General features: G+C 36.9%; 1 protein-coding gene across 44 annotated transcripts in view; it reads right to left on the minus strand.

Annotated features, from left to right (window-relative positions):
* Positions 1 to 13672, minus strand: part of RPS6KA6 (ribosomal protein S6 kinase A6) — a 194351-nt gene that overhangs the window by 78969 nt on the left and 101710 nt on the right. For 43 of the 44 annotated variants that reach the window (XR_015158377.1, XR_015158376.1, XR_015158375.1 and 40 more), the window contains 3 exons: positions 10907 to 10977; positions 10596 to 10684; positions 9693 to 9751 (listed from right to left, as the gene is read on the minus strand). Coding sequence is in view for 37 of the 44 variants with exons in the window: in XM_086386201.1 (XP_086242327.1) it covers positions 9693 to 9751; positions 10596 to 10684; positions 10907 to 10977 (219 nt within the window). In the remaining 7 variants the exon portion in view is untranslated. Of the gene's footprint in view, positions 1 to 9692; positions 9825 to 10595; positions 10685 to 10906; positions 10978 to 13672 lie in introns of those variants that run through there. The other variant, XM_086386236.1, reaches the window with a different exon arrangement.

The following is a 13672-nucleotide window of genomic DNA, read 5'->3' on the forward strand; positions in this document are numbered from 1 at the left end:
GATTCAAGGGATTAGATCAGATAGACAGAGTACCTAAAGTACTATGGACAGAGGTTCGTGACATTGTACAGGTAACAGTGATCAAGACCATCCCCAAGAAAAAGAAATGCAAAAAGGAAAAATGGTGGTCTGAGAAGGCCTTACAAATAGCTGAGAAAAGAAGAGAAGTAAAAAGCAAAGGAAAAAAGAAAAGATATACCGATTGAATGCAGAGTTCCAAAGAACAGCAAGGAGAGATAAGAAAGCCTTCCTACGTCATCAATGCAAAGAAGTAGAGGGAAACAATAAAATGGAAAAGATTAGAGATCTCTTCAAGAAAATCAGCAATACGAAGGGAACATTTCACCCAAGGATGGGCACAATAAAGGACAGAAATGGCATGGACCTAACAGAAGCAGAAGATATTAAGAAGAGGTGGTAAGAATAAACAGAAGAACTAAAAAAAAGATCTTCCTGACCCAGATAATCACAATGGTGTGATCGCTTACCTAAAGCAAGACATCCTGGAAACAAGTTGGACTTAGGAAGCATAACTACGAACAAAGCTAGTGGAGGTGATGGAATTCCAGTTGAGCTATTTCAAATCCTAAAAGATGATGCTGTCAAAGTGCTGCTCTAAATATGACAGCAAATATGGAAAACTCAGGAGTGGCCACAGGACTAGAAAAGGTCAGTTTTTGTTCCAAACCCAAAGAAAGGCAATGCCAAAGAATGTTGAAACTATTGCAAAATTGCACTGATCTCACACACTAGCAAAGTAATGCCCAAAATGCTCCAAACCAGGCTTCAACAGTACGTGAACTGAGAATTTCCAGATGTTCAAGCTGGATGTAGAAAAGGCAGAGGAGCCAGAGATCAAATTGCCAACATCAGTTGGATCATTAAAAAAGCAAGAAAGTTACAGAAAAACATCTACTTCTGCTTTATTGACTATACCAAAGCCTTTGACTGTGTGGATCACAACAAACTGTGGAAAATTCTGAAAGAGATGGGAATACCAGACAACCTGACCTGCCTCCTGAGAAACCTGTATGCAGGTTAGAAAGCAACAGTTAGAAATGGACACGGAAGAATAGTTAGAACTGGACATGGAAAACAAATCAGGAAAGGAATACATCCAAATCATCAAGGTTCTATATTATCGCCCTGATTATTTAACTTATATGACGAATATATCATGCGAAATGCTGGGCTGGATGAGGCACACACTGGAATCAAGATTGCTAGGAGAAGTATCAATAACCTCAGATACACAGATGACACCACCCTTATGACAGAAACCAAAGTAGACCTCAAGAGCCTTTTGATGAAAGTGAAAGAGGACAGTGAAAAAGGTGAAACAGTGACAGACTTTATATTTTGGGGGCTCCAAAATCACTGCAGATTGTGGCTGTGCCCATGAAATAAAAAGACACTTGCTCCCTGGAAGAAAAGATATGACTAACCTAGACGGCATAAAAAGTAGGGAGTATTACTCAGCCATTAAAAAGAAAACATTTGAATCAGTTCTAATGAGGTGGATGAAACTGGAGCCTATTATACAGAGTGAAGTAAGTCAGAAGGAAAAACACCAATACAGTATAATAATGCATATATATGGAATTTAGAAAGATGGTAACAATAACCCTGTGTACGAGACAGCAAAAGAGACACTAATGTATAGAACAGTCTTATGGACTCTATGGGAGAGGGAGAGGGTGGGAATATTTGGGAGAATAGCATTGAAACATGTAAAATATCATGTATGAAACGAGATGCCAGTCCAGGTTCGATGCACGATACTGGATGCTTGGGGCTAGTGCACTGGGACGACCCAGAGGGATGGTATAGGGAGGGAGGAGGGAGGAGGGTTCAGGATGGGGAACACATGAATATCTGTGGTGGATTCATTTTGATATTTGGCAAAACTAATACAATTATGTAAAGTTTAAAAATAAAATAAAATTTCAAAAAAAAATTTCAAAAAAAAAATAAATAAAACATTTCTCCATCAGTGGGAAAAAAAAAAAAAAGGCAGGGATATTACTTTGCAGACAAAGGTCCACCTAGTCAAAGCTATGGTTTTTCCAGTAGTCATAAATGGATTTGAGAGTTGGATGATAAATTTGAGCACCAAAGAACTGATTCTTTTGAAATGTGTTGAAGAAGTCTCTTAAGAGTTCCTTGGACTGAAAGGAGATCAAAACAGTACATCCTAAAGGAAATCTGTCCTGAATATTCATTGGAAGGACTGATGCTGAAGCTGAAACTCCAACACTTTGGCCACCTGATACAAAGAACTGACTCACTGGAGAAGACCCTGACGCTGGGGAAGATTGAAGGTAGGCTAAGAAGTGGACAATAAAGGATGACATGTTAGATGGCATCACTGACTTGATAGACATGAATTTCAGCAAGCTTCGGGAGTTGGTGATGGACAGGGAAGCCTGGCGTGCTACAGTCCATGGGGTCAGAAATAGTTGGACATGAATGAGTGACGAAACTGATTGATGGAAACAAAATGACTCCAAATAGCCAAAGCAATCTTGAGAAAGAAAACTGTAGTTGGAAGAATCAGGCTTCCTGACATGAAACTAAACTATGAAGCTACAGTTCAAGACAGTATGATAATGGCACAAAACTGGAAATATACACGAAAGGAATAGGATAGAAAGAACAGAAATAAACGCATGCACCTAGAGTACATCATGAGAAAAGCTGGGCTGGAGGAAGCACAAGCTGGAATCAAGATTGCCAGAAGAAATATCAATAACCTCAGGTATGCAGATGACAACACCCTTATGGTAGAAAGTGAAGAGAAACCAAAAAGCCTCTTGATTAAAGTGAAAGACGAGAGTGAAAAAGTTGGCTTAAAGCTCAACATTCAGAAAACGAAGATCATGGCATCTGGTCCCATCACTTCATGGGAAATAGATGGGGAAACAGTGGAAACAGTGTCAGACTTTATTTTTGGGGGCTCCAAAATCACTGCAGATGGTGACTGCAGCCATGAAATTAAAAGACACTTACTCCGTGGAAGGAGTTATGACCAACCTAGATAGCATATTCAAAAGCACAGACATTACTTTGCCAACAAAGGTCTGTCTAGTTAAGGCTATGGTTTTTCCTGTGGTCATGTATGGATGTGACAGTTGGACTGTGAAGCAAGCTGAGAGCTGATGAATTGATGCTTTTGAACTGTGGTGTTGGAGAAGACTCTTGAGAGTCCCTTTGACTGCAAGGAAATCCAAGTAGTCCATTCTAAAGGAGATCAGCCCTAGGTGTTCTTTGGAGGGAATGATGCTAAAGCTGAAACTCCAGTACTTTGGCCACCTCATGCGAAGAGCTGACTCACTGCAAAAGACTCTGATGCTGGGAGGGATTGGGGGCAGGAGGAGAAGGGACGACAGAGGATGAGATGGCTGGATGGCATCACCGACTTGATGGACATGAGTTTGAGTGAACTCCGGGAGTTGGTGATGGACAGGGAGGCCTGGCGTGCTGCGATTCATGGGGTCGCAAAGAGCTGGACACGAATGAGTGACTGAACTGAACCTATGGTCACCTAATTTGTAACAAAGAAGGCAAAGGAGAAAAGGCAGTCTCTCCAATAAGTGGTGTGAAGATAGGATTCTCTCTGTTACATTTTATTTAAAGTTTTTATTTTTCACTGGTGCACAGCTGATTATCACCCTTGTGACAGTTTCAGGCGGACTGCAAAGGGACTCAGCCATATATATACCTGTATCCATTCTCCCCCAAACTCCCCTCCCAATTTTCAAATCTAAAATTACAATCTAACGAAAAACAACATCAGCAAAAATCGTGGTGTGAGGATAACTGGACAGTTACATGTAAACAAATGAAATTAGAACACTGCCTAACACCACACACACAAAAAAACTTGGGGTTCCTTCATGGCTCAGTGGTAAAGAATTGGCCTGCCAATGCAGGAGACATAGGTTAGAACCCTGCTCTGGGAAGATCCCACATGGTCTAGAGCTACAAAATCCCTGCGCCACAACTACTGAGCCTGTGCTCTAGAGCTCGGGAGGCACAACGGCTGAAGCCCATGTACCTAGAGGCCATGCTCCACAAAAAGAGAAATCACTGCAATGAGAAGCCCAAGCACCACAACTAGAGAGTGGTCCCTACTCCCCACAACTAGAGAAAAGCCCATGCAGCAATGAAGACCTAGCACAGCCAAAAATAAATAAAATTATTTAAACAGAAAAAAAAAAAAAAAACTCAAAATGTATTAAAGATCAAAATGTAAGGCTGGATACTATAAAACTGTTAGAGGAAAATGTAGGAAAACCACTCTTTGACATAAACTGCAGCAAAATTTTGCCACGTCCTAGAGTAATGAAAAAAAAAAAAAAAAAAGAACAAATGGGACCTAATTAAACCACTCGTAAAAGAATGAGACTAGAATACTTTCTAACACGATATGCAAAATTAAACTCAAAATAGATTAAAGATCTAAACGTAAGACCATAAATTATAAAACTCCTAGAGGAGAATATAGGCAAAACACTCTCTGACATAAATCACAGCAAGATCCTCTATGACCCACCTTCCAGAATATTGGAAATAAAAGCAAAAATAAACAAATGGGACCTAATTAAAATTAAAAGCTTCTGCACAACAAAGAAAACTATAAGCAAGGTGAAAAGGCAGCCTTCAGAATGGGAGAGAATAATAGCAAATGAAGCAACTGACAACGAATTAATCTCAAAAATATACAAGCAACTCCTGCAGCTCAATTCCAGAAACATAAACGACCCAGTAAAAAATGGGCCAAAGAACTGAACAGAGATTTCTCAAAAGAAGACATACAGATGGCTAACAAACATATGAAAAGATGCTCAACATCACTCATTAGCAGAGAAATGCACATCAAAAACACACTGAGGTACCATTTCATGCCAGTCAGAATGGCTACTATCCAGAAGTCTACAAGTAATACATGCTGGAGAGGGTGTAGAGAAAAGGGAACCCTCTTACACTGTTGGTGAGAATGCAAACTAGTTCAGCCACTATGGAGAACAGTATGGAGATTCCTTCAGTTCAGTTCAGTCACTCAGTTGTGTCCGACTTTTTGCAACCCCATGAATTGCAGTACGCCAGGACTCCCTGTCCATCACCAACTCCTGGAGTTCACTTAGACTCATGTCCATCGAGTCAGTGATGCCATCCAGCCATCTCATCCTCTGTCGTCCCTTCTCCTCCTGCCCCCAATCCCTCCCAGCATCAGAGTCTTTTCCAATAAGTCAACTCTTCGCATGAGGTGGCCAAAGTACTTGGAGTTTCAGCTTTAGCATCATTCCTTCCAAAGAAATCCCAGGGCTGATCTCCTTCAGGATGTACTGGTTGGATCTCCTTGCAGTCCAGGGGACTTTGAACAGTCTTCTCCAACACCACAGTTCAAAAGCATCAATTCTTCGGCGCTCAGCCTTCTTCACAGTCCAACTCTCACATCCATACATGACCACAGGAAAAACCATAGCCTTGACTAGATGGACCTTTGTTGGAAAAGTAATGTCTGTGCTTTTGAATATGCTATCTAGGTTGGACATAACTTTCCTTCCACAGAGTAAGCATCTTTTAATTTCATGGCTGCAGTCACCATCTGCAGTGATTTTGGAGCCCCAAAAAATAAAATCTGACACTGTTTCCACTGTTTCCCCATCTATTTCCCATGAAGTGATGGGACCAGAGGCCATGATCTTCGTTTTCTGAATGCTGAGCTTTAAGCCAACTTTTTCACTCTCCACTTTCACTTTCATCAAGAGGCTTTTTAGTTCCTCTTCACTTTCTGCCATATGGGTGGTGTCATTTGCATATCTGAGGTTATTGGCATTTCTTCCGGCAATCATGATTCCAGCTTGTGTTTCTTCCAGTCCAGGGTTTCTCATGATGTACTCTGCATATAAGTTAAATAAGCAGGGTGACAATATACAACTTTGACCTACTCCTTTTCCTATTTGGAACCAGTCTGTTGTTCCATGTCCAGTTCTAACTGTTGCTTCCTGACCTTCATAAAGATTTCTCAAGAGGCAGGTCATGTGGTCTGGTATTCCCATCTCTTGAAGAATTTTCCACAGTTTATTGTGATCCACACAGTCAAAGGCTTTGGCATAGTCAATAAAGCAGAAACAGATGTTTTTCTGGAACTCTCTTGCTTTTTCTATGATCCAGTGGATGTTGGCAATTTGATCTCTGGTTCCTCTGCCTTTCCTAAAACCAGCTTGAACATCAGGAAGCTCCTTAAAAAACTGGAAATAGAACTGCCTTATGACCCAGCAATCCCACTGCTGGGCATACACACCGAGGAAACCAGAATTGAAAGAGACACGTGTACCCCAATGTTCATCGCAGCACTGTTTATAATAGCCAGGACATGGAAGCAACCTAGATGTCCATCAGCAGATGAATGGATAAGAAAGCTGTGGTACATATACACAATGGAGTATTACTCAGCCATTAAAAAGAATACATTTTAATCAGTTCTAATGAGGTGGATGAAACTGGAGCCTATTATATAGAGTGAAGTAAGCCAGCAAGAAAAACACCAATATAGTATACTAACACATATATATGGAATTTAGAAAGATGGTAACAATAGCCCTGTATGCATGATAGCAAAAGAGACACAGATGTATAGAACAGTCTTTTGGACTCTGTGGGAGAGGGAGAGGGTGGGATGATTTGGGAGAATGGCATTGAACCATGTATAATATCATATAAGAAATGAATCAAACCTGAAGGTTCGATGCAGGATACAGGATGCTTGGGGCTGGTGCACTGGGATGACCCAGAGGGATGGTACAGGGAGGGTGGTGCAAGGGGGGTTCAGGATGGGGAATACATGTACACCTGTGGCGGATTCATGTTGATGTATGTCAAAACCAATACAATATTGTAAAGTAGCCTCCAATTAAAATAAATAAATTTAAATTAAAATAAATAAACTTAAAAGTTTCTACACAGCAAAGGAAATCATAAACAAGATGAAAAGACAACCCTACGAATGCGAGTAAATATTTGCAAGTGAAACAACTGACAAGGAATTAATCTCTAAAATATACAAGTACTTCATGCATATCAATATAAAAAAATCCAATTAAAAAATGAGTGGAAGATCTAAGTAGACATTTCTTAAAAGAAGGCATACACATGGCCAATGAGGCACATGAAAAGATGATCAAAATCACTATTAGAGAAATGAAAATTAAAAATACAATGAACTACCACCTTACACCAGTGAGAATGGCCAACATGGCCTTTATCAAAAAAATCTACAAACAATATATGCTGGAGGGATATGGAGAAAAGGGAACCCTCCTACACTGTTGGTGGGAATATAAACTCATAGAGCCACTATGGATAACAGAATGGAGGTACCTTGAAAAACTAAAAATAGAACTGCCATATGACCCAGAAATCTCACTGCTGCTGCTGCTAAGTCACGTCAGTCGTGTCTGACTCTGTGCAACCCCATAGATGGCAGCCCATCAGGCTCCACCCTCCCTGGGATTCTCCAGGCAAGAACACTGGAGTGGGTTTCCATTTCCTTCTCCAACGCATGGAAGTGAAAATGAAAGTGAAGTCGCTCAGTCATGCCTGACTCTTCACAACCCCATGAACTGTAGCCTACCAGGCTCCTCCATCCATGGGATTTTCCAAGCAAGAGTACCGGAATGGGTTGCCATTGCCTTCTCCAGAAATCTCACTACTAGGTATATATGCAGAAAAAAACATAATTAAAAAATATACATGTACCCCAATGTTCACCACAGTACTATTTACAATAACCAGGACACAGAAGCAATCTAAATGTCCATCAACAGATGAATGGATAAAGAATATATGGTACATAAAGCCCAGTGTAATATTACTCAGTCATAAAACAGAATGAAATTGTGTCATTTGCAGAGATGTGGATAGACCTAGAGACTTTCATACACAGTGAAGTTAAGTCAGAAAGAGAAAGACAAATATCCTTTAGTATCTCTTATATGTGGCATCTAGAAAAATGGTATAGGTGAACTTATCTGCAAAGCAGAAATAGAGACACAGACACAGAGAACAAACATATGGATACCAAGGGGGTAAGGGGAAAGGTATAATGAACTGGGAGATTGATATTGACAGGTATACACTATTATGTATAAATAGATAACTAATGAGGACCTTCTCTAAAGCACAGGGAACTCTACTCAATGCTCTGTGGTGACCTATACGGAAAGGAAATCCAAAAGAGAGGGGATGCATAGCTGATTCACTTTGCTGTACAACAGAAACACAACATTGTAAAACAACTATACTTGAGTAAAAATTAATTTAAAAAGATACAAAAAATAAATAATAATATCTGTTTTGCAAAAGATAATGTCACTATCTCAAAAGACATCTGCACCACCATGTTTATTGAAGTATTATTCACAATACCCAAGACATGGAAATAACCTGTGTCCATCAACAGAAGAATGAATTAAGAAGAAATGAGTCAGACAGAGTAAGACAAATATTGTAGATCTCACTCATATGTAGAACCTTAAAAAAAAAGAACAAAAACAGGTTGCTCTTGCCTTCTAAGACAGACTGCATTCTGCCTATGGAACGTTTCTCAATAAACCTACTTTCACTTTATAGAAAAGTAATTTTTATTTATTCAAATACATACACATTCTACTCCTTTGTTATTTAAGAGCAATAAACAAACTTTAGATATAAAAATAATGGAAATTAATTTCTAGCTTTTTCTAGTTAAGGAAAAAGTAAGAGTAGAGAAGCATTAGAAAAAAATGACAAGGAAATGGAAGAATACTGAAAGAGGAATGCACACAGATAAGACAAATGCAATGCAATTCCCATGTTCATTACAAGGCTTTTCAGGTTATTAATGCTAACAGCTTATGTTATATTGCAGTTTTATAACTATTAAAATAAATCAAAATATTGGGCTACTGAAACTTGTTCTACAAGCCAGATGAAATGATAATTTGGTCAGTGAATAGTGGTTCTCTGCCTCTGCCTTAGAAATCAAAAGAGACATGTTTTCTTTGGGGATAATTTTCACTATCAATGTCAGAAGTAAATAATCAAAAATGCTTACCTATGATGATTAATAGTACATAAAATACATAAAGTTGTGTTGTAAGCAACAATAAGAAAAAGTGAAAAGCTCACTAGTCTGGGAGTTGCAACTTAAAAAATTCAATAAATGACTTTGCAGAATTTCACTATGTTTTTGTTTTCATGCCCTCTCAAAATTTAGTGAAATAACTATACAAAGATTTTTACTTCTTAGCAAATTTAAATTGTTCTAATACATGACAAAGGATCATTTGAAATTAAATAACATCTTAGATTCTTTACAGTTCATTTTTTCTTTAAGAATCTGCCCTTTCATTCATCCCCTTTCTCCTTTTTCTTCTTCCCACCCATATTCTTCAACCTAGAATAGAAGAGAATATTAACCATACTTAACAGGTAAGACAAATGAGAAACAAAAATGTACTATATATCATCCACGCATCTGCTGGTTGAAGGTAACTGCATGATATGCTATGCTTGTAAATAAAAATCTCACACTAAATATGAAACAAATGGATTAAGTTTATCAGCAAAGTCCACATATTACCATTTACTCTTGAGTTTTTGCTCTTCTTAAAGGTATTCAGTACCACACTTTCTACTCTACTTACATTCCAGTCAATATTTGCAAAAAAAAGATGTCTTTTGATTTCATCAACTCCTTCTGAACCTACAAAAATGGAAAGAATTCTTTTACCAGTTTGATTTTTAAAAATCTGGTTACTTGGCCTCCAGATTGTTATCTGTAAAACAGGAATACACATATTTTATAGATTTCTTGCAGTGAAAAGTTTATGATTTCTTATCTGATGTTTTCTTAATTGCTCCTTTGAATTTAATATGATAAAAATAGCTGGTGTTAATGCTGAAGCACATAGGGTATCATGAAATACTGAAATGTCTTCTGAATCAAATAAAAATCATATTTAACATAATGTTAAACTTTAAGTAGTTAAAAAATATAAAAATAATTTAAGTAGTTTTATTTTCTTCATAATTCAACTTATGACCTCCTATTTATATATCAAATTAAAAATGCAATGAATAAAGTGACTTTGAAATTTCAACACATGGACATAAACAGGATAATATAATCACATTTGGATACAGAGAAAGACTACAAGAAAGTGTCCAAATAATGAGCAGTTATGGAAACATAATATTTATCTTCATGAATAATAGAAGGAACAAAATAATTATCTTCAAATATATAAAAGGATTTTTCTATACAAGGGAGAATTCTGTGAATTACTTCAAAAGAGACACTCATATGATACACATAATGATATGATATATATTAAATATAAGTCTTGCATAACTAGACTACTTCAGTTTTTAATCACAGATATAACAGATTACTGGAATCTTTGCATACATAAAATGTAAAAGTCTAGGTATAAATATATAGCAGGAGTAAATGAAGTTAAGCCAGAAAACATAAAGTTATAATTATTTTCCCAATATAATTATACCTCCCAGGATTCTGTTATAAAAACTAAGAAAATAAACAATACCCAATCTATTTGCTGGATTCCTTTTGAATAGCATCCTTAGAAGACTTTGTGCTTCAGCACTAAGAAACTGAGGCATTCCAAGTTTTGCTCTGGAAAAGAAAATTTCAGAAAATTTCATTTAAATCTAGTCATACTTCTAAACTGAAAAATTCCAAAAAAAAATTAATGAATGCTTTCACAATGGCAAATAAGGTGAAAGGGAATGAGACAGTGTGAAAACGTTCTTTTGTGTCAAATGAAAATGATAACAAGCTTGTCAAAACTGAAAGCAAGGAATTCTTCCCCAAAGGAAAAAAAAAGTTTCCACTTACTTTAATATCATATTCATGGTCTCATTTCTGTCTTTACCTTGAAATGGCAGAGTACCAGTAAGCATTTCAAACTAAAACACATAAACACAAAATAACACAAGTTTAGCACAACTTGGAATACACAATGAAATTCTTTAGGAAAAAAATTGATATTTGTAAAATGTGATCATCAAATCATGCAGGATCTATATGATAGCAATCAAAAAGGACCAGAAAACTAGGTCACTTAAGGAAATACACCTCTGGTACCCCACAATACATAGCCTAAATGAGAGATGACACATAGCAAATGAAACCAACCATTATTTCAGTCCTAATTTGGCTAAATTTCCCAAACCAAAGCAATGTGGAAACAGACACAAGGTGTGCATGCTCAGTCGTGTTCAACTCTTTGCAAGCCCAGGGACTGGAACCTGCCACGCTTCTCTGTCCATAGGATTCTGTAGGCAAGAATACAGGTGTGGGTTGCCATTTCCCCTCCAGGGGATCTTCCTGACCCAGGGATCAAACCCTTGTCTCCTGCAGCTCCTGCATTAGCAAGTGGATTCTTTACCACTGAGCCATCTGGGAAGCCCCAAACATGAGGCATTCTCTTTTAAAACAAAGATAACCTTTTAAAGAAAACATTTAACAATGAAAGAAACGTAAAAATATGCACTGAGCCATTTCAATTTGTACATGGCATAATGAAAATATTTTCCCTAAAGAGAGTTAACGGCAATGCAGATAACTAGAACATAGAAGAATGGTATTTTAAAAAGTAATTATATTGGAAAAAGAAAGGTCTGAAAATGAAGCTCATTAAAGAGAAAAGTTTTTATATCCCTAATATTTAAATTTTAAGCTGAGATTCAATAATGGGTTTGGCCTCAGTCCTCTGTTAATACAGAACTTAGAACCTTAGTTAGCTTATCCATTCAACTCTCTCTTGATGACTGATGACTCACAAATTGGTTCCCGTTTCAATCTTCTTCAATCCCCAGCTTTCCCTTCCAAATCTACAGTAATGTTTCTCAAATGAAGACTGAAGTGATAGGGGTAGGAGTCATAGAAAGGGAATGAAGAAGGGAAATATGGCATATGGGAATCATCTCTCTCAAGTTCCAATGCCCTGTCTCCAAACCTAAAGTAATGGTTCTATCCCAGGAACTGGAGAATTAAGAGGTGGGAATGGAAAGAACAAAAAGAAAAAGAGAAGGACAGTATATTGGAATCACACCTTCCCCTCAAAAAAATTATATATTGGCTGGCAGAGTATTTGTTTGTTGTTTTTGTTTCTTTCTTCTTTGTTTTTTTTTTTTTTTTTTTAAGGTCTTCAGATAATTCTGATGCCCCCTCCACTGCCCTCTCCTAATTCATTACTATCAAGGGGTTAAATACAAACCCACAGTAACCTATACAACATGTTAAAAATAAGTTATTTCCCCACTTTCAAAATCAGCTATCCTTCCCAACTATCTTTTCTACTGAACTATCTTTCTTTCAATCCCCTGAAGTTTTAAAGGTATCTTTGTCTTTAACCCTTTCCCTCTGCTTTATCTGTGACATTTAATCTGCTACTAAGGTCAGTCATTTCTTCCTTTGAAATGTCTTGAAGATTTCCTTTTTTATTTTGTAATCTTACAACTGTCTTACAAGGAGAACTTCTTGGTCTTCCTACTTTTAGTTTCCTCCATTTGCAATCCATATACATAATGCTACCAAGGCTAGTATTAAAATACAATTTTTCTCTAACGACCATCCTGTTTAAGACTTTACAAAAGTTTACCATTCAGAAAATAGCATACAAATGCTTATAGGCTTACAGCTTCATTTCCTCCACCTTCACCCTCATTCTTTACTACTACTCTAGTTAAACTGGTTCTCCAGATCTTTCCTAATATTATCACAATATTATCCTTGAGACACAGTTATCTGAATTTTATTCATCCTTCAGGGCTTAATTTAAGTTCTGTCTCCTCTGCTTTCCCTATATCAACTTGAATGAATTCTTGTTTGAACTCCTAAGGTACTTCCAGACAATTTACTTAGCTATTACATTTGTTTCCCCAACCAGATGGCATGTCTTTTTAGGCCAAGGAAAATGTCAAATACTGTACTTCCAGACTGTTTCCAATCCATCGCCCTTACCAAATGTCAGGCTTATAATAGCCACTTAATATACTGATAAATTGTATAGTAATTCACTATACGATAAATCGTATAGTGATAAATAAGTAAAAATGGATTATCAAGTTTCTAAAGCAAACTGTATCGGATTCAATAGCTATTCATTTATCGCCCTACTTAACACTACAACTATGATTAATCTTATACCAAATTAGTCAGTCTATATGCTCAATATGCTAGATATTGTGGAAAAGTAGAACAAGTAGAAGACAGAATTGCTTTCCTTAGGAGGTTTATAATCTTTCTACAGACATGCTTGAAATAATGTGACAATAAGATAGTAAACAGTAAGGTGCTACATTCTGTGATACCTAATTAAAATATTATGTACTACTAAACACAGTATTCTGAAATCTAAAATCTAACAGGTTTTTCTAATTTTTAAATTTGGATAACTTATAAAAGAATGCTGCCGTTGCCTTTTAATCAAGCAACTTTAAAAGAAATCACAACACCAAAACGTTAGTTCTTATAATATGACAGCTAGCCAATCACAAATTCTTTAAAAACAATCATGAACTTTTAAAACCCTATTCTCAACAAACACATTCCAATACTAAGATTAAAATTCTAAAGAATATTTAATTTATATTGACA

Source organism: Bos grunniens, chromosome X, assembly GCF_055505025.1.
Source record: "Bos grunniens cultivar Pamir isolate PY7600 chromosome X, Bosgru_T2T1.0, whole genome shotgun sequence".
In the NCBI taxonomy this organism is placed as follows: domain Eukaryota; kingdom Metazoa; phylum Chordata; class Mammalia; order Artiodactyla; family Bovidae; genus Bos; species Bos grunniens.